Genomic DNA, 25,639 nt, shown 5'->3' with positions numbered 1-25,639 from the left:
GGTTCAGACCTTTCCTACTTCTCAAATCACATTAAGACCAATTCTGATTTAGGCCTCCCCAAACATCAACTGCAATCTAGACACCAGAGGGTAGATTCAGATCATAATGGGCTGTAGTCTCTGGGCCAGATCTGGAATCTTTACTCTCTACATCTTATGAATTGATGTCTAACGCTATCCTCAGGGACCTCTGCTGGACCAGTTTTCTAGCTCTGAGCTTGTTTAGAGACCTTCCAGCCAAGATGGCAGAACAAGCTTTGATGCTTTCTTCCAGAATCTCTCCTGTCCTTTGTTTCCAGAAGACCAGCAGTACTGCAAATAAAGCTGCCACTGATTGCATTGCTGCCACCAGGGTGCCACTGAAGAAAAACCAGAAATTTGGCCCCAAATGTCCTACCTCTCCCTGTCTCCTTACATGTTTCTAAAGTAGGAGATGTAGGATAGTTCCCATTCATCACAGGATACTGGCTGAGGCTGATGGTGAATGTTATTAATAATAGGATTAAGAAAAAGAAAGGAAATTAAAATCTAAGTGGTCAGAAAAAAAGAGTTGCTTGATATTGCATGCCAAGCCACAGGAGAGAGACTTAAAAATGTTAAATCCAGAATCACTCCTGCTGTTCATTTACAGACCCACCACTCTCAAAGGGATTCACTCTCAAAGGGATACAACAGCACTTCAGAATATTTAGACTTAAAAAGAAAAAAAAAAAAGCCATACAGGCCTGCAGAACAGGGGCCCACACACTTCTCCATGTTTTATAGGCTCCCAATCTGAGATTTAACCTTAAATCTTACTTAAATAAACAAAGTAAGAAACGTTGAACATTTTTATTTTGTAACAAGAACCGTAGAAATATAGATCAGTGGTGGTGAACACCATGGCTGTGAGCCCCAGTCACGCAGTGTTTTAGAGATTGGGACACCACTGAATAGAGAGTGCTAGATGTGGACAAAGTCCCAATACAGCCATGACACTCGCTGCTAGTGTAGTCCAAACCAGCATGTCTCCACAGCGGAGAAAAATAGCTTGCTGCCAAGGATTTATGTAACAGGTGTAAACAGCCGAGGAAATACTCTGGCAAACCTACACACTCAACCCAAAACCCATCACCAAGACAATAAAAACAAAGAAAATAAATAGGGGGGGAAAATCCAGCAATTCTACAAACACACTGACTACAATGTTAAACAAATATGCCAAATTACTTTGCAAATTGCCAAAAGATGTACTACTAGGTTTCCTCCTGCACAGTGTCAGTACTGTGACCTCAGGTCTGGTTAGGATCACCACTTTGAAAAGTAAAACTGGTGCCATATGCCACACAGTTTCTTCAGACTCTTTCAAAATTCAATGACAAAAATCTCATTTGTGTTAGTACAATCAGGTTCTAGCCTCAACATTATGTTATGCTTGTTACATAACATGGATCTTGGATAAAGGAAGTAATGCATGCATCAACAACACAAGAGACATCCTTATTTTGCGAAAACTGTTCTTTGTAATATTTGTAAGTTGAAACGATGTTTTGCTCTGTTCTGTACTGACTTTGTACCAGTCATTGCAGTTTTCTATGTATCAGTGGCCACAGCTGTAATAGGAAGGCAAAGCCATTCCCACAAGCACTTTGTTTTTAAAACTCAAGCAGACTGAGTGGAGAGGAAAAGTTATATCCAGAGCTATAGTATGATATTATTAAGCACTGACACTGAGTTTAATAACCAGTAAAACTTTTCCACTTCCACTGAATTCTTTTTCTTTCTTTTTGTTTTACAGCCTGTTGAAACAGTGATAGTCCACATCTGGTTAGTGTCTGTCTAGTCAGACACCAAAGAGAAAGCCCATATTTGGGATGAAAGACGCAGGCATTTGTTGCACAGGTCAGAAGAGGTTATTAACACTTTTCTGCACAGCAGCAATGGGAGGCAGGTGGGGAAGTGTGACGCAATTTTGGGGGACTCTGTTCTGCTTTCTGTACCCCAAACAGTTCAAATTTAGTTTTCTTGATCTTTCTTTTCTCTGAGCAGAGACTGTGTTTAATAGAAACAATGAAATACATAATAAAGATCCAGCGATTTCAAATGTTTCCAACAGCAAATGCATAATGTTTATACAGGGAAAGCATGAAATGAATTGCCCAGTGATAGCTTTATCATACATGAAAACCCAAAAGACCCCTCGGTGTTACTAGAGATGGAAGGAAAACCAAGAGTTTAATATGTGGACAAGGCACTGGCAAACAATGGAAATCAGCATTATATAAGCATACCATTATAAAGGGACATCGAGCAACGAAGTGATAAATACATTAGAGCAAAAACAGAGGACAATGAAGGCTACAAATGAGGACAGAAATTATTTTCCCCAATAAAAGTAGAGAGAAAAGCAATATAAAGTGATATTTCTGAAATTTCCATTATCTCCTACATTATCAACATATGCTCCTTAAGCCTCACTATGATCAGTTTATTTCTTGAAACAATAGATGAGTAATTACTTAATGCTGTAATGGATTGTATTCAATCTCTTTGAAATGCAACCCGGCATGTAGAAAATGCATTAAAAAAACTAACATAATTAACCTTATTGCTGGAAGAAAGTATCAGAAACAAAGGCAGCCTCCTCCTTAAACATAGGCACAAATCACCCTGTGAACACAGGCACATGCTATACATGTGAAGGAAAAAAAGATCTTTCAGGGACTATTTATGTAAGAAAAGGATGTACCACCAAAAAAAAAAAAAAAAAACAAAACAAAAAAACCAGAAAAAAAACAAGCAAGCCAAAGCAAGCCTCACGGAGGCAGACAAGCTGAGGGAGTACTGCATGACTAAGCACTAGGCTCACTGACCCCACCCCCTCAAGCAGCATTTTGTTTTCCAGGTAAATAGCACCTATTTTGGGGGTTCTGTTCCATTCCCTCCATTTCCTTCAACCCCCCACCCTGCCACGCCCCAAGAACATATACACACCCCCAGTGCAGCGATACAGGATTCTGAATATTCTTTGCTGACATACACATGCAGGGAAGTGGCACAGATATACAACTCACAACACCATTTGCTTATCCTCATTAGTGCCATGCCTTGAAATGTTCTCAACTGTTTGAGTCCAAGAAGGCAAATTATATTATTTGGTAACTGTAGAAAAGATGCTCAGCAATGTGAAAATGACAATAAATTGAAAATGTTTCACAGCCATTATGCTGGTGATTTGTTAGTGTCAGGGGGCAACCTTCAATGTCTGAAATGCAGGTCTTGCATTAAAAACACAAATGCAACTACATAATTCCTATTGGGCTTAGAAACACATGATTTTAACACTTCTACTGAAACCACTTTCCCCTCGTGTGTGATTACAGGTGCTTGAGGAACAAATATGTTCTTAAGACATAACATCTCTGAAACCTGCCTGCTGCTTTACAATGAACCACGTCACACTGTATTCACAATTCTCCACTGTACCTGCTGACTGTGATCCTGTAAATGTCACATTCCTCACAAAAAAACAGGCAACAAAATGAATTACAAGAACAAAAAATCCCATTAAAAAAAGAAATGCATTCATAAGAAAATTCAATGTTCTTGTCCATCAGGACAAGAACTGGGTCAGAGTTTCTACCAAAGATATACCTGTCAAAGGTACGTTACAAATACACAGCTATAAAATGAATTAAGCAATCAAAAGAGACAAGATCTAAACTTTGTTACCCTTGTTTCACTCTACAATAGAGAGAATAATAAAGGAAGAGATGGATGCTATTGAATAAGAGACATGTCATCTTCTCCCGCATTATTCTTCATCATGACATATCACGAGCAGAGATTAAATAGAAGCCCAGATAAGTTCAAATGATACAGCTATCAAGCTTAGGTGTTTCTAATAGACCCTTCACAAGGGTAGATGGACCATTAAAAGCAGATTGTGCAAAGATTGTAAAACGGATGAGAGAAGAAAGACAAAGAAAAGGAGCTACTCTGAATCACTTAACAGGATAACCACAGGGAAATGAGGACAGGAAGGAAGAGGCAACACTAACATTCTGTTTAATTTTGTCTCCTTGCAGTCAGCAATGCCCATAAGAACCAATCCATCTCTCTTTTCTATCAATGTAAATGATAAAGTACTCCACAGAAGACTACGAAGTACCACCGGTTTCACCAGAAAGAGGATTTTTAATGGTCTTAGATTGCTTCAGATTGTCCACATTACACTGATGCTAAAATGAAAGGAACATTTTTCCGTAGGAATGGAGAAAACTTGGCTCTGTTAACACTCTTTTCCAGTCATTATCCAGGAGGCCTCTGCACAGCGAATCAAGAGGAAAGCTGGACTATCACCCTATTCGTTCCTTCTCTGAGACCAAACATACCCTCCAAGTACAACCCTTACTAGACATCTGAGAACCCATCAAGGTGCAGACCATGCCCAACATCTCCCAAAGACACAATTCCACAGGGAAGCAGTCTTTAATATTGCAAGGGCCACTGCCTGTGGATACATGTGTCCTTTTAAAGGGGATGATGTAGGAGCCCATGCAGGGCCACTGTTATTCCTGCTACGGTCAATCAAGACTGCTCCCAGTCATAGGCAGGAAAATAAGGGGATGCCTCTGAGATCCTGGATACCCGTAAAAAATTAAAAACATCCTGGTGTTTAATAGCAACCTTGAATGTAACCACAGCATATTTTGTCTGTGAAATGGGATTTCTTTAGCTTAGAGATTATAAAGCATTGTATTTATTAAAGAACCTCCACAGTCATATATACAATAATATAACACAGTCAAGCAGTAAAGCTAATAGTGCCTCTTATTCACAGATCTGAAGCTCAGTGAGTCAAACCTGGCAGCACTATGGGAGACTTGAAAAGAAGAGGTTTTCCTAGCTGTTAGAAAAGGGCAAATGAGTGCACACAGGCAGATTAAATGATGATCCCCTCAAAGGCAGGAGAAGACTCTGTGGTTGAGTGGCTAAACTCACAAATTTTAGACCCATGGTTACATGTTGCCCTTCTCAGTAGTATTATTTTATCAAGCAAACTGTATTACTGGGCATCTCTATCTGTACCAGCCAGAAAAGTTATAGAAGTATAAAACAGAGAGCAGAGTTAGGTTGAGATACTCCATTGTGACTCCCAGACTAAAATGACACTTCTTAACTTACTTTTGTCATTTTAGGATGTATAAACTCTGTCAAATAGTCACTTTTACACTGCAATAAATGCAATGAATGATGTTTCTAACTATGCTATAATTATTCAAGTATGACTGGCAAAATGTCCTTATGTGAATGAGCTCCTACTGCCTTTTGTAATAAATTTAAGGAATCATATAAATGGGAATTAAATTTATTTTCAGTCAAATCAACTTTTTAGCAGAGCGGCATGAGTGTTAAATGTTTGCCATTGTTGTATTGTACTTCCTTGATAATTATTTATTATATACACAGTACCAAGAGGCACTGAGACAACAAATTTTTACCTGCACTTGCTGAGAGACAAAGCAGGTTAAACTCATGGAGCACCTTGGTTGTCCTTGAAATTCAGTAACACTGCTGTCATAGAGTTGAGCTATAAATAATAAATAATAATGGCCAGTCTTCGCGAGCGAAGATCCGGGGAAGGTCTTTACACCTTCCAGCCTGCGCATTGGATTTTTTAGGTGAGACACAGTGTGTGCAGAACTGAACCCACCCTTTAATCCTAAGGTTCATCTGCCAGGGCCAAGCGAGCTTGGACGGTGGCAGCGAGGTCCTTAGGACGTAGGTGGGTTGCCTTTAAGGCTACCTGCCCGGGAGTGGCCCTGACCGGGAATCGAACCCGGGTCTCCGCGGCGATAGCGCGGCGCCTTTACCACTAGACCACCAGGGAGTTGAGCTACTCCAGAGTGAAATGACAAGAATTCATTTCCAATCCTATTACACATACTAGGTTCATAATGCCTTGCTTCATCTGTGGCTCCATTTAAACTCTTCTATTTGTAGGTACCATCCTTTAACTTGAGGTACTGCAAGTCCATCATGTTTGGGACCGTCTGACGGGGAGCTTTTGTGCTTTCTGCATGTAGAAGGAAGACTTGGTAGGACATGCAACTACTAGCCTCATAGAATTATAGAATCATTTAAGTCTCAATGTATGTCACCACAATGAGCCAAGTTCAACAAAAGGACAATAAGAAAAGACTTTTCTGGAGATATTTGCAGCTGATGAATTTATAGTCTCCCACAGCAGTTATAAAGCTGTGCATTTTACAGCATGAAAAAAGGAAATTATGAGAGGGGTTTCTGGGCTATCCCATGCCAGCAATGTAAGTTGGGTTTGCAGGACTGGATTAGATGCTTCCTCCTCCCTGCCCAAAGCCATGGCAGCCTTTTTGACAGTGTGCAATGGCCGGGAGGCAACTGCAGGGAGAGGAATCCCTGGAATTGCAGCATGACCTAGCCTCACTGCAGGTGGGGTTGGACTAAATGATCTTTAAAAGTCCCTTCCAACCCAAACTATTCTATGATTCTACAAAGGCCAGGGAGGATCTGCAGCTCCCTGTCATCATGGTGGGTCACACCACACCACACCATGCCACCGCTGTCACTCTGATCCTCATCCCAAATGGCCTCATGGCAGCTTCAGAGAAGGGCAGCACAGCTGCCCTCTTGGGAAAACTAGACCACAGTGCACAAAGCCAAGAGCAGTGTGGGGAGCCCATTTAGATTCTACTTCCTCACGTCCTGATACTTCCTTGCCAAATCTTTCTGACCAGTGGACTATGAACAGGCACAGCCAGACGTTAGTGTGGGAGAGGGGGAGGCAAAAGTTGTTTATAGTATTTGTAGCTCTTTTTTGCTTTTAAGTGTCCTTTATGGGTAATGGTAATATCTGCTGTATAGAACTGCACATGGACCCAACCATCACATTCCCCCATGCCACAGATTTGCAGGTCCAAGTCTCCTGTTGCTGGGTTTGAAACCACTTAAATCCCCCAATACCAAGGGACTCACTGGCAATGTAGAATGAAAAGTAAAATCAGATCTCAGAGAGAGGAATCAATGTAAAGCATGGCAAGAACAAATAATGCATCTCAGCAAAACAAACTCTTGTGTTTCATTACCAAGTCAGAAGAGGATGGTAGACTCCTACAGGCAGGGCTTAGTTCACAGGCAGCTGGGCATGGTCTCACACCTTTGTACCATGCATTGGGCCACCCAAGTGATTTACACTCTGTTTCCCAGTGTTTCCCAGTTATCAGGGAGGGAGTGTGTGCTGCAAGGAAAGAGCAGTTAACACCTCGCTTTCCTGGACCAGGAAAATGTAACATGTGGGGGCACAACTTGTTTCCTTTCCCTGCTGTTTTCCTTTCACTGCTTTCAAGCACCAGTGAAATGCTAATAAGCAAAATACTGCATCTCTAAGTATGCGGTAACAGTATTACCCCATCTGCAGATACAGCCCTGAGGGAAGGTGGCTAGGGGTCACTCAACCCAGAAAATCATCTGGCATCACAGTTAGGCAGCTGCTAAAGCCAGAGAGCCAGACTCAGCCTGTCTGGTACTACCCCATTGTAACTTACAACCCCTTTACTCAGAGATTAGGCAGGAGCCACCAACTACCCCCTTGGCACCAGAGAAACTGATCTCAGGAGGCTGGATCCCATCACTTGGCTCCTTGCACCAGGAAGGCTGAGAGCTGATTTTTGTAGGAGCAGCTAAACAAGACAATACCAGCCACCTGGATGATAGAAGAAGAAGAAAATATTAAAACAATATGTGGTCCTGAGCAAGCCAGAGCTAAGATTAGTGTGTATGTGTGAAAAGAATCACAAGGTCAAGCTGGAAAGCCGCTTGAAGCATGGTTGTTCTTTGTGGCTGAAGGCAACCACAGGAGTGTCTGTGTGGAATGTGTGCAGATAAGTAAAATCTGGCCTCACTTGATAGCTTGGACCCTTATTCTGTATATAAATTGAGTAATAAAGTTACAAGAGTTCTGCCTGGACAAAGTCTGTCTCCCATGAATTCATTCGCCAAAAAGGGTGTTGAGTGTGGGACCTTCACCGCAGATTTTGGTATCAGTGTGCACAGACTCCAGCACAGCCCACCGTGCTGAAGGAGAACATACAAAGGATCAGAAATTTGAGCTGTGCATGTTGCCTGGCAGCTTGGTCTTCAGCAACTAGACCTGCTGTCCACCTCAGGAAACATGGGATGCTAAGGCAAGGACCAGGATTTCAGGAGTCCTGCGACTGACACGACTCTGACACAAGAGCCTTATCATTGCTGTCACCACCCAGGCTCAGAGAGCCAGCAACAGAGGAACAACCACAGGGAAGACAGCAAAGCCCACATCCCAACAGCTGCAGTCATGAACTTTGAAACAAAAACATTCAATATATTAAAATGCCTAAGAAAACACACCTGGAACCTCTAGCCTTTGTGAAAGCAGAGATGAGTAATCATACAGACTGTTGACTACTAGTTACAGAGCTATGGCAGAAACTCATTAGTGCAGTTAGAAAGTTTCTATTCTTAGTCTGAATTTGGATGCTACTCTCTTAGGCACATAGAGGTGGTTGAGAAAGTTAAATAAAATACATTTCCTTATATAGCAGAAAGCTTTTAGGCTACAAGCATCCCATACCAGAAGGATTTTCAGCCTAAAAATTACATTATAATGACAATTCAGACATTAATTCTTTGTTTAAGCCTAGGGGATTGAGCAGTTCTTAAAACACAATTCTTTTAATAAAAATAATAATGAAAAATAAATCCATGTCTATATAGAAAAGAATTATGGAAAAGTATCTCTTTAGGAGGGAGAAAAAGGGTTGAACAGTCTTTGCTGAGAAGTTACAGTATCTTTTAGTTCATGTTGTATGTTTCTACTATTTTTCTTTAAAATTATGTTACAGAATAGTGGGGACTCTTTTCTCTACTACTGTTCATGGCTGAGAAAAGTCTGTATACAGGTATACTTTTGTGTAAAGATTCACTTTCCATGAAAGCCCATTTTTTAAAAAAAACATAACTATAATTAAAAAACAAAACCAGTAAACTTTCTAGAGATACAGCCAAGTGTGGAAGGTTATACTTTGTAAAACATCAGGAAACAGAGTTACAGTAATGTTCTTCTACAGGATGCAACTACTTAAGTTCCAGTGTCAGTAAACAGAGGGAACAAACATCCTAATTAATCTGCAGGCCACAATTCCCACTCATTACCCATGGACTAGTTAGGGCTCTTTTTCTCCCTAACATGAATATAATTGATGAAGAGCATCAGTCTGCCTGAGCAAAGCCTGACCTGGCAGAGCTGAGGTCACAGGAGCACCAGAAGAGGTGCTCTTTCCTTCTACAACACCTTTATCCATAAAACAATTTCCAGAAGCAACTTCTGCAAACTGTTTTAGAGAGGAGGATTTATAAAGACACTGTTCACTTGCTGGCTTACTCAGTAAGCCAGGAGGACTCTCAAGGTTTTGACTTGTAGGTGTTCATCAATAATAGCTCAACAACTCATAAAAATTTAAAAAAAAAAATAAAATGAAACTAAACATGAGCACAGGACTAGCTTCTCCATACAGACAAATGCATCCTGCATTTAATTCTGATCACAGGAAAGCAATTTTTAAACCGTTCTGCTAAAGAGACCAAATCCACACATACAGTTTCTGTGATAATCCTGACCCAGAGCATACACAGCTCCACCCAGCCGCCATCACTGCATGTGGTTCTGAATTGCAGTGTCATCCTGTCAATGTCTTGGATGGATAGAGAAAAAAGTTGTTAAAATGGGACCTATTTATTTAACAGGGAAGCAACACATAAGAGAATATTGGGAATATTTGCATGCACTGGTACAGAAAGAATGAACCAGCCCACCTGATGAAGCCATGTTGGACTGTGTGGAATTTCTGTAGACTCATACTGGGAGCCCAGGTCCACAATGGCCACAGAGCACTGGTGGGTTCTGTTAGAGACAAAGGTATTCTCTTCTGGCACAGCCATCATAGCAGTCACAACAGATGCAGAAGAATCCCTTGGGTTTGGGCTAGCTTAGCAAAGCTTAGCAACCTTTGCTGTCAAGGATCAACTATACAGCACCATTCTCTGTGATGAAGTTCTCCCAGCTGACCCTGTTTAGGGCAGGGTCTTCCTACATCAGGTATTTTTTGTGCCCAAGAGCGTGCATGGAGAAGACAGTAAAGAGAAAATGTTGCCCATGCTTTGCATCAGAAGAGACATAAAGCTGGTGTTGTGGTATTCAGGCAATTCATCCTAAAATCTCTCCCTAATGGTTTTAAGAAGCTGTGAATCTCCAGTGTGCAGGAGAGAAGGAGCCCTAGAGGACAAAGCAGGCAAGAGCACTGGAGGTGAAAGCACTGTTAGTGAAAGCGTGCTAGCACCCGCACACACGAGGATGGAGAGGAATGGCCGGCAGGCACTACAATAAACCCCCCATGTCCACTTGGCAATCACACAGGCATGGTTTTTTATCACTCAGTATAAAAGTAGTGTAGAAGGTCCGGAAAATCATCCACAGAGCATACAGTTAAATCAGCAACAATGGCCAGCAACACAAGATGCTGAACAGAACTCAGACTAGAATTAATGAAAACAGAGTTCAGCCCCACAACCTTATGTAATGCCTGAAGAAGGCATGTGAGAACTTTAAAGGTAATTTAGAGGCTGGGATTTTAAAATTATTTTTAATGATTTTCATAAAAAAACCCCAAGAGTTAAAAATTAGGTGAGAGAGTTCAAGCCCAATCCTGCAGCCTTATCAGAGCATATATTAAATATATGATAAAAAATCCAGCTAGTTCATTATCCCTAATAGCATCTGTGAGTTTCTAAAACTGACATTTCTGTCAACATCTGAATTGGTCACTGGAGGTGGTAAATAAGATGATTTGCCACAGATGCGAGGAATCGAATCCTAGAGCTGTGCAGAGAACAAATGAGAGCTCTGTTCAAGCCACAGCAGAGCCTTCTTTCCTCCCTGTTTGAGGCCAAACGCACCCACAAACAGCTGCAATAAAGCCACCACATCAGTTACGGCCCTACCGCTGCTGGGGAACTGCACAAAGCTGCATTTACTTGTTTAAAATCATCGATTTTAGCTCCCCTCTATATCCACGCACCACACAATTCCCCTGCACACTATACCATCTGCTTAATTCTCCCAGGTTGGCTGTGGCATACCGTGACATACAAAAATCAATCAAAATCACTCGATACATCAGCGACTAAGGAAGAGGGGCTGCACATGTGATCTCACCACTTGTTTTGTGGTGTACTTTTGCTGCCTGCCCAGCTAGCACGGAGACAGTACATTTCTCCCCTTTCCAACAATGTGATCTTATCTCAGGCAGCTGGCCTGCACTCTGCACTTTCATTTTTATTGTGTGGGTTCTCAAACCATGATGCAAATAGTCTGCCGAACATCCTCCCTCCACGGCATGTGTGGAGTTTTTTTTCCCTCTCCAACCTCCTTCCACACAGCGCGCTCCAGCGTCAGGCTGGCTCCGGCCAGCTCCCATTGTTCACATTGTTATTTTCATGTCAAGGGCGTGAGAGGAATTTTTTTCTTTTTTTTTTCTTTTTTTTTTTTTTTGGTCAGAACAACCATTTAAAGCCTAGGCCTTGAAAATACGCTTGCCATTTGCAGGAAAACAGTTACTGGATTCTCTGCAAGGCCAAAGATGAGGGACAGATCCATGCAGTTAAAATAAGTAAATGCTAATAAAAACTAAAGCTGAACCAAAGAAGGAAAGCATTTGCAGAAGAAAATGAAGACACCAAAAATTTAATTTTTTCTGCAGTGGCCTACATAGAAGACGAACTGCCACAGCAGATTAGATGAGCAGTCCACTGGGGCTGCCGTGCCAGCACCGCTGTAGCTATCTCTAAAAGTGTGAGAGAAATGATGCGTGTGACCCAGAGTGACAAATGGGAAGAGGTAAGTAGCCAGCTAATTGTGCATGGCTGTGCATGATCTGTACAGGAGGCTCCTTCCCCAAACCTGCTTATGAGCAATTCCATCACTTATTTCTTCAGGTGCTACCATAAAAATGTTGCCTTGTGCTGCAAAATTGCCAGTCTTTCAACAATAAATCCACAGTGTTTATTTCATGTGCCTCCACCTCTTGCGACTGCAGGCTGCAGCCATTGACAAGGTGTTGGAAAAGGAAGTACATGCTTTCGTTAGCTTTACATTTACTTATAGTGTAGAGTATGAATCTTTTTCGGTGGGGGAGGGGAAGGGGGCTCACAGGAGGAAATGAAAATGTTTCACTATTCCTTTCACACGTTTGGGGGTTTTTAAAATATTTTTAGATACTCATCTCCTTCACAGTTCAGAAAGCCTCAGGCCTGTCTCCCATAACCTTGCTTTAAAATCTCTTACACACTGATCCTGCCTCCTCCTGTGACCGCTTTTATCACATCTTTTCCAACTGCTGCACTGAAGGAGATGGCAACCTTTCACATGATATTCCTGCCTGCCCTCAATTCTATGCCATGTACGTTTACACCTTCTAGTTGAATTTTAATCCCCTCTTTAATATAACTGAGTATCCTAGCGACACCAGTGGTTATTGTGGTGTCCCTGAATACTCCACACCAGGTTACTCATATGAAACTGTAAGTGTTTGAAAGAAGAAAGCCAATGAGAATTCACAGGAACCTTTGGACATTTGTAGGGTTTTCAGCTAATATGGAGTCTCCTATTTCTCTTTGTACCTTCAGTACCCTTCAACCACCTCCCCTCTCCATCTGTTCTTGTGTTTGCAACACTGGAGGCACTCTACACTCATTCTCTACACTCATGTTTTGACCTGAAGCCCAAGGGAAGTCTTCCCACTGATTTCATAGGATTTCAGGCCACTTCCCAATTTACTTTCCACTTCCTCCTCTAGATCCTTCAAATCCTTACAATGTTCTTGGTTCAAGTACCAACTTCTCCTAACCACGAGTTTCCTCTTAACTTTTCTTTGCTCTGAGTTGCCACCAGTCACCATTTGTTTATTCTGTGGCTTCAGAGCATGCTCCTTGTTTGGAATAGCAGATGCTTTCATTTCCAAATATTACCTCATCAGTTCAGGATAAATGCTCCTTGCCTAGTAGCTCCATATTTGCTTTCAAAGTTTTTAACAGAGGTACACCAAAAAGGCCTTAAAAAAATAAAGGCACTTGGCCAGGAACTAGTTCTCCAGGACAGTACACTGGCCTTTCATGTTCCTAATTATGCTCTGAAGTGCCTCAGCAAGCAGTCAATAGCAGGCACCACAACAACAACAACTTCCCCTCATCACAAACAGCTAGTTATAACTGGCTAAAATACAACAGCTATTCATAAAGCTCTCTGGTCCTTTAAAGAAACAAACAAGTCTGTTTCTTACACATTTGCTGTACCATCCTCCATCTGACGAAGCATGCTGAGACCGCTCTGGACTTCACCAGGATCAGGGCAAAGCCTAGAATTCATTATTTTTTGTGATTCCACACTATTTATTCAAAAAGCCTTAGATATACACTGGTACCTTTGAGTTCTGGCAATTTTTTGAACTTCAGGTTCTCAAGAAGCTTTACATATTCCTCCTTAGATACTGCAGTCTCTGTTAAAGAGACACAGATAGGTTAAAATTGTATTTACAAACATCAGCTTTCCTCTCTCTGTACCAAGCTGCTACTTAGCTTTGGCTCATCTTGAGCAACCCCAGGATTTGATCATGCTCTTCTGCATATTTCTAGCCAGATACCAGCATGTCACTACTGATAGTCATGGAAGCCCTTTTCACCTCTGCTGGCAACAGATGCATCTAAACTATTCATCCCTTTCTAAAATAGATGCCTGTTGCATGTTCTTCTCTCAGCACATCCAGCAAACCTTCCTCTTCCACTCATGTTGCATACATCCCCACATATGTTCTCCTGCATAGTAGCCTGCAGAACTATGGCAATGGTACAAGGCAACACAACCTGTGACAGGGTACAGTGAGTAGATGGGTCCCAACTGTGCTCATTGTAGCTGCCTGAACAGAGAAATGACCAGCCTTTGTCTCATCCAGTTGCTCAGCCCTTCCAGGTGGGAGAGAAAGGAACGATGGGTACCTCTCCACTAGCACAGCTTTGGGAAGGTAAGTATGGCATGCCTGTGGGGTAAGTCAGATGTGAGGTAGACATGACTGCCCCTTCCTCAGAGAAGTTACCCACCATAAGTGTGCAGTCACCACTATTGCTACAGTTGTGACTCTCAGGGTAGCTTCTCTTCCCATTTCATCCTCTCATCCCACAGAGGGCATGTGGAAATTATGCCAGTTTTCCCCAGAAGTGTACAGGAGACAACATGTGTGCACAGGTGCATGCAGGAGTACAACATGGAGCTACCAATGCTCTCTCCTAAAACCTTCCCTCATGCTAGGGCAGGATGACCAAGACACTGAGTGTAGGAAGGGAGCAGTAGGTCTTGGTAAAGTGCTTTGCTACTGGCCTGTTGTTCTTATTAAAAATAAGATCAGCAATGTTATAAAGAAAATTGAATTCCCCCAGATCTTGACGAATTTATCTGATGTGGGAAGTGGTCAGGTGATCTACCTCAAGTAAGTATGTGCTTCAGAGCCTTTGAGTGAGATATACTGAGACAGCAAGGGAAGCACCTCACTTTAAACGAAGTCTATAACCACATAGTTTGCTCTGCTTATAGTCATTAGCCCCCTAAACACTAATACCTTTGTCTTGGGCTTTGAATAATAAACCACTGCTTTATTTTACTTCTAGACCTGCCTGACACTGTGGAACAAGATTAATTAGGGTAGAAAAATAATAAGGGAAGAAGACAGATGCGATGCAGAATGATGTGCACACCAGAAGTATGCTGCAAGAGCTTGGGGGGCAGGAAGATGGAAGGTGGAGTAGGATGCTTACCCTTTGTTGTGAGAACATAAATCTCATATAACCTGCACCTCCTCTCCACGTTCTTCCAAAACAGCTAGTGGGGTACAGGCGCAGAACTCACAAGGGACATTTCTACACACCTTCCTTCATGTCACTTGCCAGCCAGGACGTAATTTCACTTCCAAACCTTAAAGAGCGGTACATACATTTTGGCAGGCGTCAAACAAGCTGTCCTTCATGCACCTGGACTAGGTGACACATTTCTCCAGCAGAAGGATGCCAGGGACATCACCTTTACCCCACACCCTGAGCCTGGGATCTATGTATAGAGAAGGCACAGGACTCTACCGCCCTGCACTTCTCTAGTAGATGATGCTGCTTCTTTCAGATTTATGCTCTGTTGTGCTCATAAAATTCAGTTATAGCCACTATCAAAGTGTTAGTAATTACTTAATAATAATTAGCCACGTTAGTAATGGATATAGGCCCTCAAGGAGTACTCTCATTTTTCCTTTTTTTGGACATTGACATGACCGAGAAAGAGTTATTTCTCAATACAGCTGGAGCTTCTGTTTCCTGCAGTTTAACCCATCCCCCTGAATTTTGATCATGCAAGTGATAAGATTCGAGGGGGGAGGGGGGAAACAACAAAATCCACAAACAAAGAAATGAGAACCCTAAACAAACAAACAAAACAACCAGAAAGAGGTCTGAAAAGAATCAAAAGACACAAAAAAAGAGCACTGGATTCCATTTTCAAAAGTGCTACTATATAGTCTTTGCATTTGTCAGCCCTCCAAAATATCTTGAGCTAAAAATTTTGCATTGTTATTATTCCAGCTGAGGAATGGTGCCCTTGACTAGTCTCTTGTGTATGCCTTTTTTTTTTTATTATTTTGAGAGTATTATGTGAAGAATTAGACAAATTTACCACCCAGAAAACACAATCATTTACTCACAAGCAATATAAAGGACACATGCAATCTGATATATTCACTGCAGACTTATTCCTGTCTTACTAGTTCTTGGGAGGCCTAATTGGCAAGGGTTCCCTAATGATCTAAAAAGAGAGAAGAGTGAGAATGGAGTGAGGAGCACCATCCCATGCTTTGGAGGCAACCACTCTATTTCTTAGTAGGGCTAGGTTTCTCACCCCTAAAAGACATAAGGTGGGGAGAATGTGAAGGGAAGCAGAGAATGAGCATAGACCTGACCTGCCAGATAAGGAATTTCCCATGGGAGGGCAACAAACTCCCTGCTGAGCATCCGTAATTTCTCCGTGTCCCTCCAGGTAACACAGTACTACCAGAGGCATGGTCATGCCTCTCCTTAATTTTATTCTTCTTTGATGATGAAGTAATTTCTTATATTTGCAATCTTGACCTCTACATTTTATTAGCTGCAGAAGACAAAGCATGTTTTGTGCCACATAAGGACTTGATTTGGAAGGGTTAAGTTCTTCTGTAACGGATGCCTGTATAATTCTTTAAAATCACATCCAATCCTTAATTGCTGGTAATAAAGAGTATTTGCAGCAGACAGAGCTGCTGGGAATACCCCTGTGTTGCTGGCAAGGAAAAGACTTGTCAACACTGACCATTTTTCTGTGGCTCACTTTGCACACGTTTCTTGGGCTGATGCTGCCAGGAGTGGTAATACTGCTGAGAGGGGTACACAAAATGCCTGTCAGAAAGCTACTTCTCCCTAATCTAACTATAAAAGTAAAGATGATCATGGTCAGAATAACTAACTCCCAGCCCCTGAGAGCTCAGGAAGGCATCCAAGCAAACTACTCAGTCTCACCTTTCATGAACCAGTTGCTAGTTAAGAGGGAGCTACAGGGATGGAGGAAGAAGGGTGAAGAAATGAGAGGAGGTATAACAAGGTATGCAGACCTCCGTGGTTGGGGCTGTCTGGAGGTACCTACTGAGAGCCCTGCCCTTGATTCCTGCAGCTTGGGCAGGGAAGAACACCCAAGATGGACAGACACAAGCACCAGTGCCCATCCAAGGCACCTTCCTGGCAAACTCCCCTGTCTTCAGTGCCTCTGTTACTCACTAGGGCAGGTGACCACTGAACAGCTTATCAGTCTTATCTTCCTGTATTCTTTTGGCTGAAATGAGACATCTTACCCAACCAACAACAGGGAATGTGGTAGACATGACCACATAGCCTCCACAAAGCATAAAGCAGCAGGTGAAAATTAAAAAACAAACAAACAACAACAACAACAACAAAAAACCCCAACAAATAAAAACACAAAACCACTTTATAAAATCAGTATTTTGGCAGCATTTTACAAAATTTTATTTTACTGAGGAAATTTCCTGAGGAAGAGGGATATACACAGGAGTCACCACCATTACCCTTCAATCCCATGACCACGTACTCCCACCACTGCATACAGACATTTCCTTTCAGAGCAAGCTAATGCCTTGCCCCCAGGAGGGACACTCAATATACCCGGTGCCTTTGGAAATGAGCATTAGTCACCTTTCTTTCCCCTGGACAATGTTCTGTCCTCTTACATGCTTTTTCTTGCCTCCTTGCTTGCTTATAATCCTCATGGCCTTCACTTTCCCCCTCCACAGCTCACCAAAGAGCCCCCCTGCCCTGTGTGAAGGCCTCCTGTATCCCATTACTGACCATGGGAACCTCCTAATCCCTTGTACTCAGTTTTCGTCATTACAGATGAAATGCAGATTGAGGCCTCCCAGGGCATCAGACTAAACAAATCCTGTGACTTTCAGCTAACCTTCCACTGAGCAGCACTGTAATATTCACTTACAGACACTGCAAGTGCAGAAGCACTTTTTAATAGTAATAAAAATAACGTACTTTTCACTCCGCTGAAAGCATGGAAGATTTCCAGGAGCAAGTCAGGCAATCAGCTTCCCTTCAACACCCACTCCTGCAGGCTTGTGTAGGGAAGAAGTTCACTTTCTGACATAGAAGCCTGTCATTCCTCCAACCCTTCTCTCTTCTCTGATGCCCACATACCCACTCTTTTACTTTTTTCCTGGATACCTTCCCTCCTCCAGAGATCTACTGAACCTCCCTCCCATCCTGATCACAGGCCTCTACATTCAAGGTGTAGTGCAAAAACTAAAAAGGGCATCTTTTTATAAGGCTACAGCAACAAGTTAGACTCTGGCTCAATGTAAAAACAGATCAATCACCCTCTCCACACCATTATAAATTAACTTTAAGTGATAAAATTATTCATTCAGTCTTTACCACCTCCTCTGACAAAGACTGTGTTGGCCAATTACTTCAAGGAATGCCACATTACAAATTGGAACTAATTCACTGAATTGTTTTATAGGCCAGTATTCATCAATTTTGCATAGGCTATTTTGTTTTTAGAGCTAATTTCTAATCCTAACTCACATCAGAAACACATATCTCTGCTTGGATTAATTAAGATCTCAGAGAGAACCTTCTGCTCCATTACCCTCTGTTACTGATTTATAAAAGAGGTCATGAAGCCATGTTCTTAGTGATAATGAAGGGTATACTTTTTCCCTTAATGCTATTCCTGGTTCCTGTGCCTAAAATGCAGATTGACATGGACATTTTGAGGGATTAAGTGAAAATCTTTGCTAGCTGCATGGCATTCTTCACTGGCAGATGCAACCCTTAATTTTTCTCTCCATAACAAGCATTTTGGTTAGTGATCCTTGATCCTTCACCCTTTCAAATAGTAACTGGAAAGAGGAGAGAGACCACCATCACCAAACACTAAGGGGACAGGCCAACAGAAACAGGACCAAAAGTGCTAAGTGTCATAGGAAACTAAGGCCAGCACCAACAGATGGAGACAGAATTGCTATTCAAGCCCTGCAGGTAAGGACAAGAGGAGCGTGGGAAAGCACTGAGGAAAGACCCCAGGCCAAGGGGGTTCTCCTGCAGGCATTAAGTCACATCAGTTGTGACTCACTGACCAGAAAAAGCCAACAAGGTGCATAGTGTAACATTAAGGCTTTGTCTCTACCAAGCCTTCCACTTTTGATGGGACAGAAATCCAGCTCCTGGCAGAAGAAGATACCAGAGTAAAGGCGGAAAAGATGAGTTACAGCAGCAGCACTGGATTACTGAAGTGGCCAACATAGCCACAGTTCTGGCTCTCTTTTCCTTTGACTTTATTTGGACTGTTATCCAAAACAATCTTATTTCCATCATGAATTTCCCATAAACAGGAAGCAGCAGTGACACTGAGAAAAAAAATGACAGCTTCACAGCACTGTGGAGGGAAATCCCAGGTTGTTCCTCTCATAGGCGCTCACCTCTCTGCAAATGCCAAAGAGCTGCAGACCTTGGGAGGACTGCCTGTACTTCCACGGGATGAGACCTTGGTAAAGGGAGATACTTTTTCCCCACTGTGCCCTTCATTGCCTGCTTCTCTGCACCTCCCAGCACCTGCTCACAGTTATTTTCACTTAGAAAATTAGACAATCAAAAAAGGTTATCTTCATTTTAAATGGTTTATCTAATCTCATCCAAGCCTAATTTTAACTGTTATTTTTGCAAAGTTAAACACAATTGGCAAAACAAAAGTGTTTGTCTATTGTTTATCTACAACATCATCCCACATAAAATACACAGTCAAAAGCAGGTCTGCTTCTTTCCAGAAGCACCAAGGAGCTAGGGGAGCAGCTCAAAGAACCCACTGAAGGATTTACCTGGGACTGGTCTCTGTAGCATCTGGGCACATCTGTCTCTGAATTTTATACTAATGGGGCAAAAATTAAAACCAGAAGTGATTTCCCCTATATCCCACAAAAAAATTGAACAGAAGAGAGAAGCCCTGACTCCTTAAGAACGTGTAAGTAGCGTCAAAGAGGTGAATGGGCCACGTAGGTAGTTTGTGCACCATCAGGCCTATAGAAACCATATCCCACTTGCCAGTTTGTAAAAGTCTGCTGAGAAAGGATGTTTATCTCAGAGTGCTAACCGATATCTGCCATTTTTGAGAGATTTTTAACAAGGGAGTGTCTACCATGACTCAGTTAGTACCCTTATTTTCAGACTCAGGAATAAGAGGTTTTATGAGTTTTGGATTAAACACTTTTGGTGTACAAAGAAAATTATTTGGCTCTGCTACATTTTTTCCGTATTTTATGTTTCTTTATACCAGCTTAATTTTGATAAATCATCCTAAGGGAGGCACAAACTGAAGCATACAGCATTTACATTAGAAGCTATAGAACAAGAGAGATATAATCCATGTTGTCTAGCATTTCTCTACCAAATTGAAGACCAATTTTACTCCTGCTGAATCCCTAATCTATATGAATTCTTCAAAAGACAGGCAGAGTTGCTCTGTCTCATACCACATGGAAGACATATATATTCATGAGTAATTTGATAAACAAAGTATTTTGCAATTAAGATGGGGTTGACAGGTACAAGTGGAATCAGGATAATTGTGTCTGGCCACTAAAAGAGAATAAAAGAAGAACCTGCTTGCACTTTACAGAGTACTACCTGGACGCCAAATTTTCTTACCACCAGTGCCAAGATGCAGTGCTCTGTTGATTCTGTAGGTGTTCAGAGCCAGACGGGACCTTTCCACTGTTCCCTGAGATACTGCTAACGAGAACACTACTCTGCTACAGAGCTGCCAAAAGGTGATGGCCTTTATTCTATAGGACTAGTTCATTGACACTGGTGGCTCTGACTTCTGCAGTAAAGAAGTGACTGACTTTGAGTAAAGACAACAAGGATGGACTCTGTACTTGCAGAGTACTGCTGGCATTCATTTGTCCACACAAGCCATTATTTCTTATCCACCCAATGTCCCTGCATTTCATCCAGAACTCTCAGTTCCCAATAGGCAGGTCTTTCCATTGGGTTGTAGGAGCAGTTACTTGTAAGTAAAGAAGGGCCTCACAGAAAGGAGTACTTGAAGGAAGTACCTGCAAAATAAATATGTATGAACATGCAAACAGGTATGTGCTGATTCAGTTCACACTCCATGAATCCTACACAGCCTGTGTGAAGCACCACGTAGCAAACACAGAACTACCTGATATTGTGCATCGAAGTCTTCTTCCAGTTTAAGGGGAATGCCTGGGCAATGGAGGTGAGAGCTTATTCTGCACCAGTGTCTCAAGCCTTTCCAGGCCAGATCAGCACATTGGAGAAATCACTTCAAGGCATCAGACATGGCAGCCAGTGACAGATCTATGAGCCAAACACCAAATTAGGCCCCACCCTGGCTGCAGATATACAGAGACCTAAGGACTGCCCAGCTCCCTAGGAACATGAATCCCACTGAGAGAATTGCATCCATCTTTTCCAAACTCACTATAATGATGGCAATTTCTCACATATACTCTGCCATGATGTCTCAAAAGCCATATGGCAGAGCAAGCAAAGCTGAAAACACTCTTATAATATTACTATATTATAAGCAATCACCTTTGCCTCCATTATATTCCTACACAGACATACTCTGGATGTTTTCTTTCTGTTATTTTATTAGGAAAAATGTACATGCTCTATTTCCCATTAATTTTTCTACAGATGTATTTTCCAGATGCTTCTGATGATCACTTCTTCATTCAGATCTTCCTTCTCAAAGACAAGGTTATTAAAAAAAAAAACAAAAACACCACAAACAAGCAAACAAACAAAAAGCCCCACAAAACCACAAACAAAAAACCCCACAGCATTTACTGTTTCCCTGTTTATCTGACAGCTTTTTCTTCAGGATTAACAGGGGTGAGGCAAGTAGGGAACTTATTTGTTTGTTTGCTTTAAAATGAAAACAGGCAAATTGGAGAACAGAGAGAATGAAATCTCATAGGGCTCAAGCAGTTTTTAAAAAATTCCACACAAGTAGCTTAATAGCATTAAAGGTTGATTCGTGCAAGAAATGATACATCAAAGGCATATAATTTTTACTGTTACATCAAGAGCTCAGACTACACGTATGTCCTTATGCATAGTCAAAGCCTGCAATACAAATTAAAGCTAAGTCAGACTACAAAAAGGCTGTTCCATTCTCTAACATAAAACATATGTTAAGAACATGCTCTCTTTACAGATTTCAGCAAAAATTTGGAATAAATTGATTTAGATACCAACAAGAGTTCTGAAACCAAGTTCCTCAAAGAAGATATCTCTGTTTGTATCTTTCCAGCCTGTGCTCTAAGTGGTTGCATTCCATCAAAGAGAAAATGGGTAGCAGAGTCTAAATTCTAAGGCCAAAAGTTTAAAACTATTTAGTAATTTTAGATGCCCCCTCTGAGATGCGTTAGATGTGCCAAAACTGCAGAAAACAAAAGCTCATAATCTTCTCTCCAAATTCAGACGTAAAATCTGAGGCATCTAGCCCTATATTTGGTCCCATTCAAGTTTAAATATCAAAAGTTCCAGCACATAATTCATGCTCCTTCCTGGAATCCTGATTCCTATAGTCAATATAGCTGAGTACTTATATGTACACAGTTTGATTTCCTAGGTTTCATTTAATCCACATCTCTGAAAATCGATACTATTTCTATTTAGGAATCCTAACATGGAATTAAGTGTAGCATGATATTTAACAGTCCTACAAGTTCTATTGGCCAGACGTCTCAATAGTTTATCACAGTAATGAAGTATCACAATCTTTTCATAGATGAGAAAATTTGAAGCGAGAAAGACATCTTATTCCAGTAGATATGGTCTCAAAAAAAGAGTGCTGCTTTAAATGGGAAATGTGCAAAGACTGCACTATTACAAGCTTCTACATAGACAACACATTGGTGACCCTTCAGTCACCAAACATGTTACTAAAGTTACGCAAGAAATTAGTCAGATATTTAACGGAGGCCAGGCTTTCTTGGAAAACTGAAGCTGCAATTTCGTAGCAAGAGATCTGAATGCTATCAACTAAAAGCAAAGAAGCAACCATTAAGCAATTAATCTTCTGATAAGTAGTCCTGACAGGGAATTTCCTCAACAGAAAAATGGGGGCCAAAGAAGTCTTGCACCATTAAGGTGGTTCATTTGGGAAATTTAATCCTTTGACATTACTGGTGTATAACACCAATCTTCTAAGGGACTGAAGGTTGGTCTCATGTACCATCAAGGACTCTGATTCAAGAACCTAAGGATAAAAAGTGACACTGGGAACCCCCTAGAAGTGGGCATCCTCCAACTTAAAGCAAGAACCCCTGAGATAGTCATGATTCAGAGAACAATTTCCATTGCTGCACATAAAATAGCATTCAAAGCAGTATCTGTTTCAGATATCAGTTAAAAGCTACGCTGAAACAGCTAAATACCAGTTTACTTACGTAGCTTGCTGATATGTTTTCTACATTTCCACATTTCCAGTTGAATGTGAAGATGTACTTTTACCAATTTCTTTCCTGTTTCATCTTCTGCATAAAGGTAGTGCTAGGCATCACATCACAGAACTTGCATCCTTCTTCTTTTCAAACTCCAGGCCAAGGTTCTGTTTACACATGTTGATAGAAATGCTTTTGATAAGTATAAATTGCAATATTAAGTGAACTAACAAACAGAACTTGGCCAGAGAATCAAGGCTTAACAAACAATAAGGAGTTCCATAAGAAGTTGTTTTGGTTGGGCTCTTTAGCAAATTGTGAATTTGAAAGTGGCATATTTTACGTAGTTATCAACAGTTTTTTATTGCTTGTTGTTCTGTTGCTGTTTTGTATTATAAAGAATGATTTGTCAGGGAAAAAGCCAAAAAAACCAGCTGCACTTTTGGGGCAAAACAGGTACCCAAGTGCCTGTAGACTATGTAGGCTGGGGAAATACTTATTTTACTCATAACTTTCTGGAGTGAGAAATAAATGGGTGGTTCTTGTTTCCTTTAACCTTATTTCCTGCAGTATCACTATCCCAGTGCAGAGAGCCCTCCATCTTCATGGGCTCTCAGAACAGGAGTAAGTTTCTGCAGTAGAAGGCTATCTCCCCACACAAAACAACAAATGCAATTGTTAAATGGACTATATAAATCTAGGCTAACTCTAGGGACCTCAGCAGACTTATTGAAGATCTATGTTAACAAATGTGAATATAAGACTCTTGTTCTGCACAGGCAAACAATTTGTTAGGGAGAATGTAACAAACCAGACATAACACCTTAATTACAGTTTTTTCACACAGGTCCCCACCTTTCACAGTATATCTAGCCTTGACATCTAACTACATATTTCTGCTCAGGAACCCAGGTAGGTAGGCTGGTTGATTGCTCGTTGGCTGGCAACCCCACTGCTGTGTTTAAAGGTCTTTATAAATTAACGTCAGTGTTTCACGTAATTGTTTTTTCAACCTGGTCAGGTTTCTGTGCGCTCTAATTGTTCTATATCAATGTGGTAAACACTTCCTGCAGACAATTTGTTAGGAAGTTTGGATTTTATATAACCCAGGAAATGAAGTCACCAGACCTGTGGGCTGCCTGTAGTGATTCAGACCCCCGGTTCCTGCAATAAGCAGGCACTTCAGACACAAAAATCCAGAGGCAATGACAAACCAGCGGAAAGAAAAAGGGTGCATACTGGTTTCTCCATGCACTCTATTCATATTCAAAAACTTAGAAAGTTGCAGAAAACTTCCATAGACTTCCAGCCATTTATTTTTATCTTTGGTGCCAAAATTATAAATAAATTCCGATCCTTCTTCTCCTCTTTTCTTCATTGCATGGGGGAACAGAATGGGACATGATGTGTGGGAGGGGAATTGAAGTTTCTGTCATTATCTTTTCACTAAAGGAGCAGTGCTTTTTTTCTTTATTTTATATTTCTATTGATTACAAAATACACGTGTCACTTTCTATTAACTTCCCTGCTTTTGCGCCATGGATCACTTTTCAATGCTCTGGGAAAATGCTATATAGCTACAGCAACTGCAACATTCTGTAAAATTGCCTCAGGACTGTGAAAAGTTCATAGCTTTCTAGTTCAAAATTAACTTGGATTTGACCATCTTTGGAGCATTCTGCAGGTTTTATTTGTTTCAGAAAGCCTACAAGAAAATTCAGGGAAGTGTAAGATGCTGGACACCAGAACAGGATGCCCAGAGAAGTTGTGGACTCTCCATCCCTGGAAGTATTCAAGGCCACGTTAGATGGGGCTTTGAGCAACCTGTTCCAGTGGAAAGTGTCCCTGCCCATGGCAGGGGGGTTGGAACTAGATGATCTTTGAGGTCCCTTCCAAACCAAACGATTCTATGATTCTGACTTCAAACATAATTTCCTTTTCACCTGAAAAACTGTTTCTTGGGAAAAGGGATAAGAGGACCAAATTAAATATTTCTGTGACTTGAAGAAAGCGGTGGACTGCTGGGTGAGTGCTGTCTTAATGTACACCTCTCCTGCGTTTATGTGGCAAGTTTTTGGTAGTGGGAGAGCTACAGGTATGGTGTCTGTGAGAAGTTATTAGAAGCTTCCCCAGGTCCAATAGAGATAATGCCAGCTGGCTCCAAGATGGACATGTCTCTGGCAAAGGATAAGCCTGTCAGTGACAGTGACAGTATTTGGCATAACATACTTAAGGTAGGGTAAAGTTACTCCATGGCAGCAACTGCTTCTGAAGAGAGGAGTGAGAATATGTAAGAGAACCAACACTGGAGACACCCAGGTCAGTGAAGAAGGAAAGGGGGGGAAGTGCTCCAGGTGCCGAAGCAGGGATTCCCATGAAGACTGGAATGAAGACCATGGTGAGGCAGCAGTGCCCCTGCAACCCTTGGAGGACCCCACACCGGAGCAAGTGGATGCCCAAAGGAGACTGTG

The 25,639-nt window shown here is 41.6% G+C and overlaps 1 protein-coding gene across 3 annotated transcripts in view; it reads right to left on the bottom strand.

Moving 5' to 3' along the window:
- The window catches only part of PDE10A (phosphodiesterase 10A), a 358,481-nt gene that overhangs the window by 214,949 nt on the left and 117,893 nt on the right, over positions 1-25,639 (bottom strand). The window contains exon 2 of one of the 3 annotated variants that reach the window (XM_050316279.1): positions 23,175-23,335. The exons of the other annotated variants lie outside the window; for them this stretch is intronic. Within the exon in view, the coding sequence (XP_050172236.1) occupies positions 23,175-23,208 (34 nt within the window). The 5' untranslated portion in view covers positions 23,209-23,335. The remainder of the gene's footprint in view (positions 1-23,174; positions 23,336-25,639) is intronic. 3 annotated transcript variants of the gene reach the window in all.

Source organism: Myiozetetes cayanensis, unplaced genomic scaffold, assembly GCF_022539395.1.
Source record: "Myiozetetes cayanensis isolate MyiCay16 unplaced genomic scaffold, myiCay2020 scf2-11, whole genome shotgun sequence".
Taxonomy (NCBI): Eukaryota; Metazoa; Chordata; class Aves; order Passeriformes; family Tyrannidae; genus Myiozetetes; species Myiozetetes cayanensis.
The sequence above is the reverse complement of the archived record's forward strand: the minus strand, read 5'-3'. Positions and strand labels throughout refer to the sequence as shown.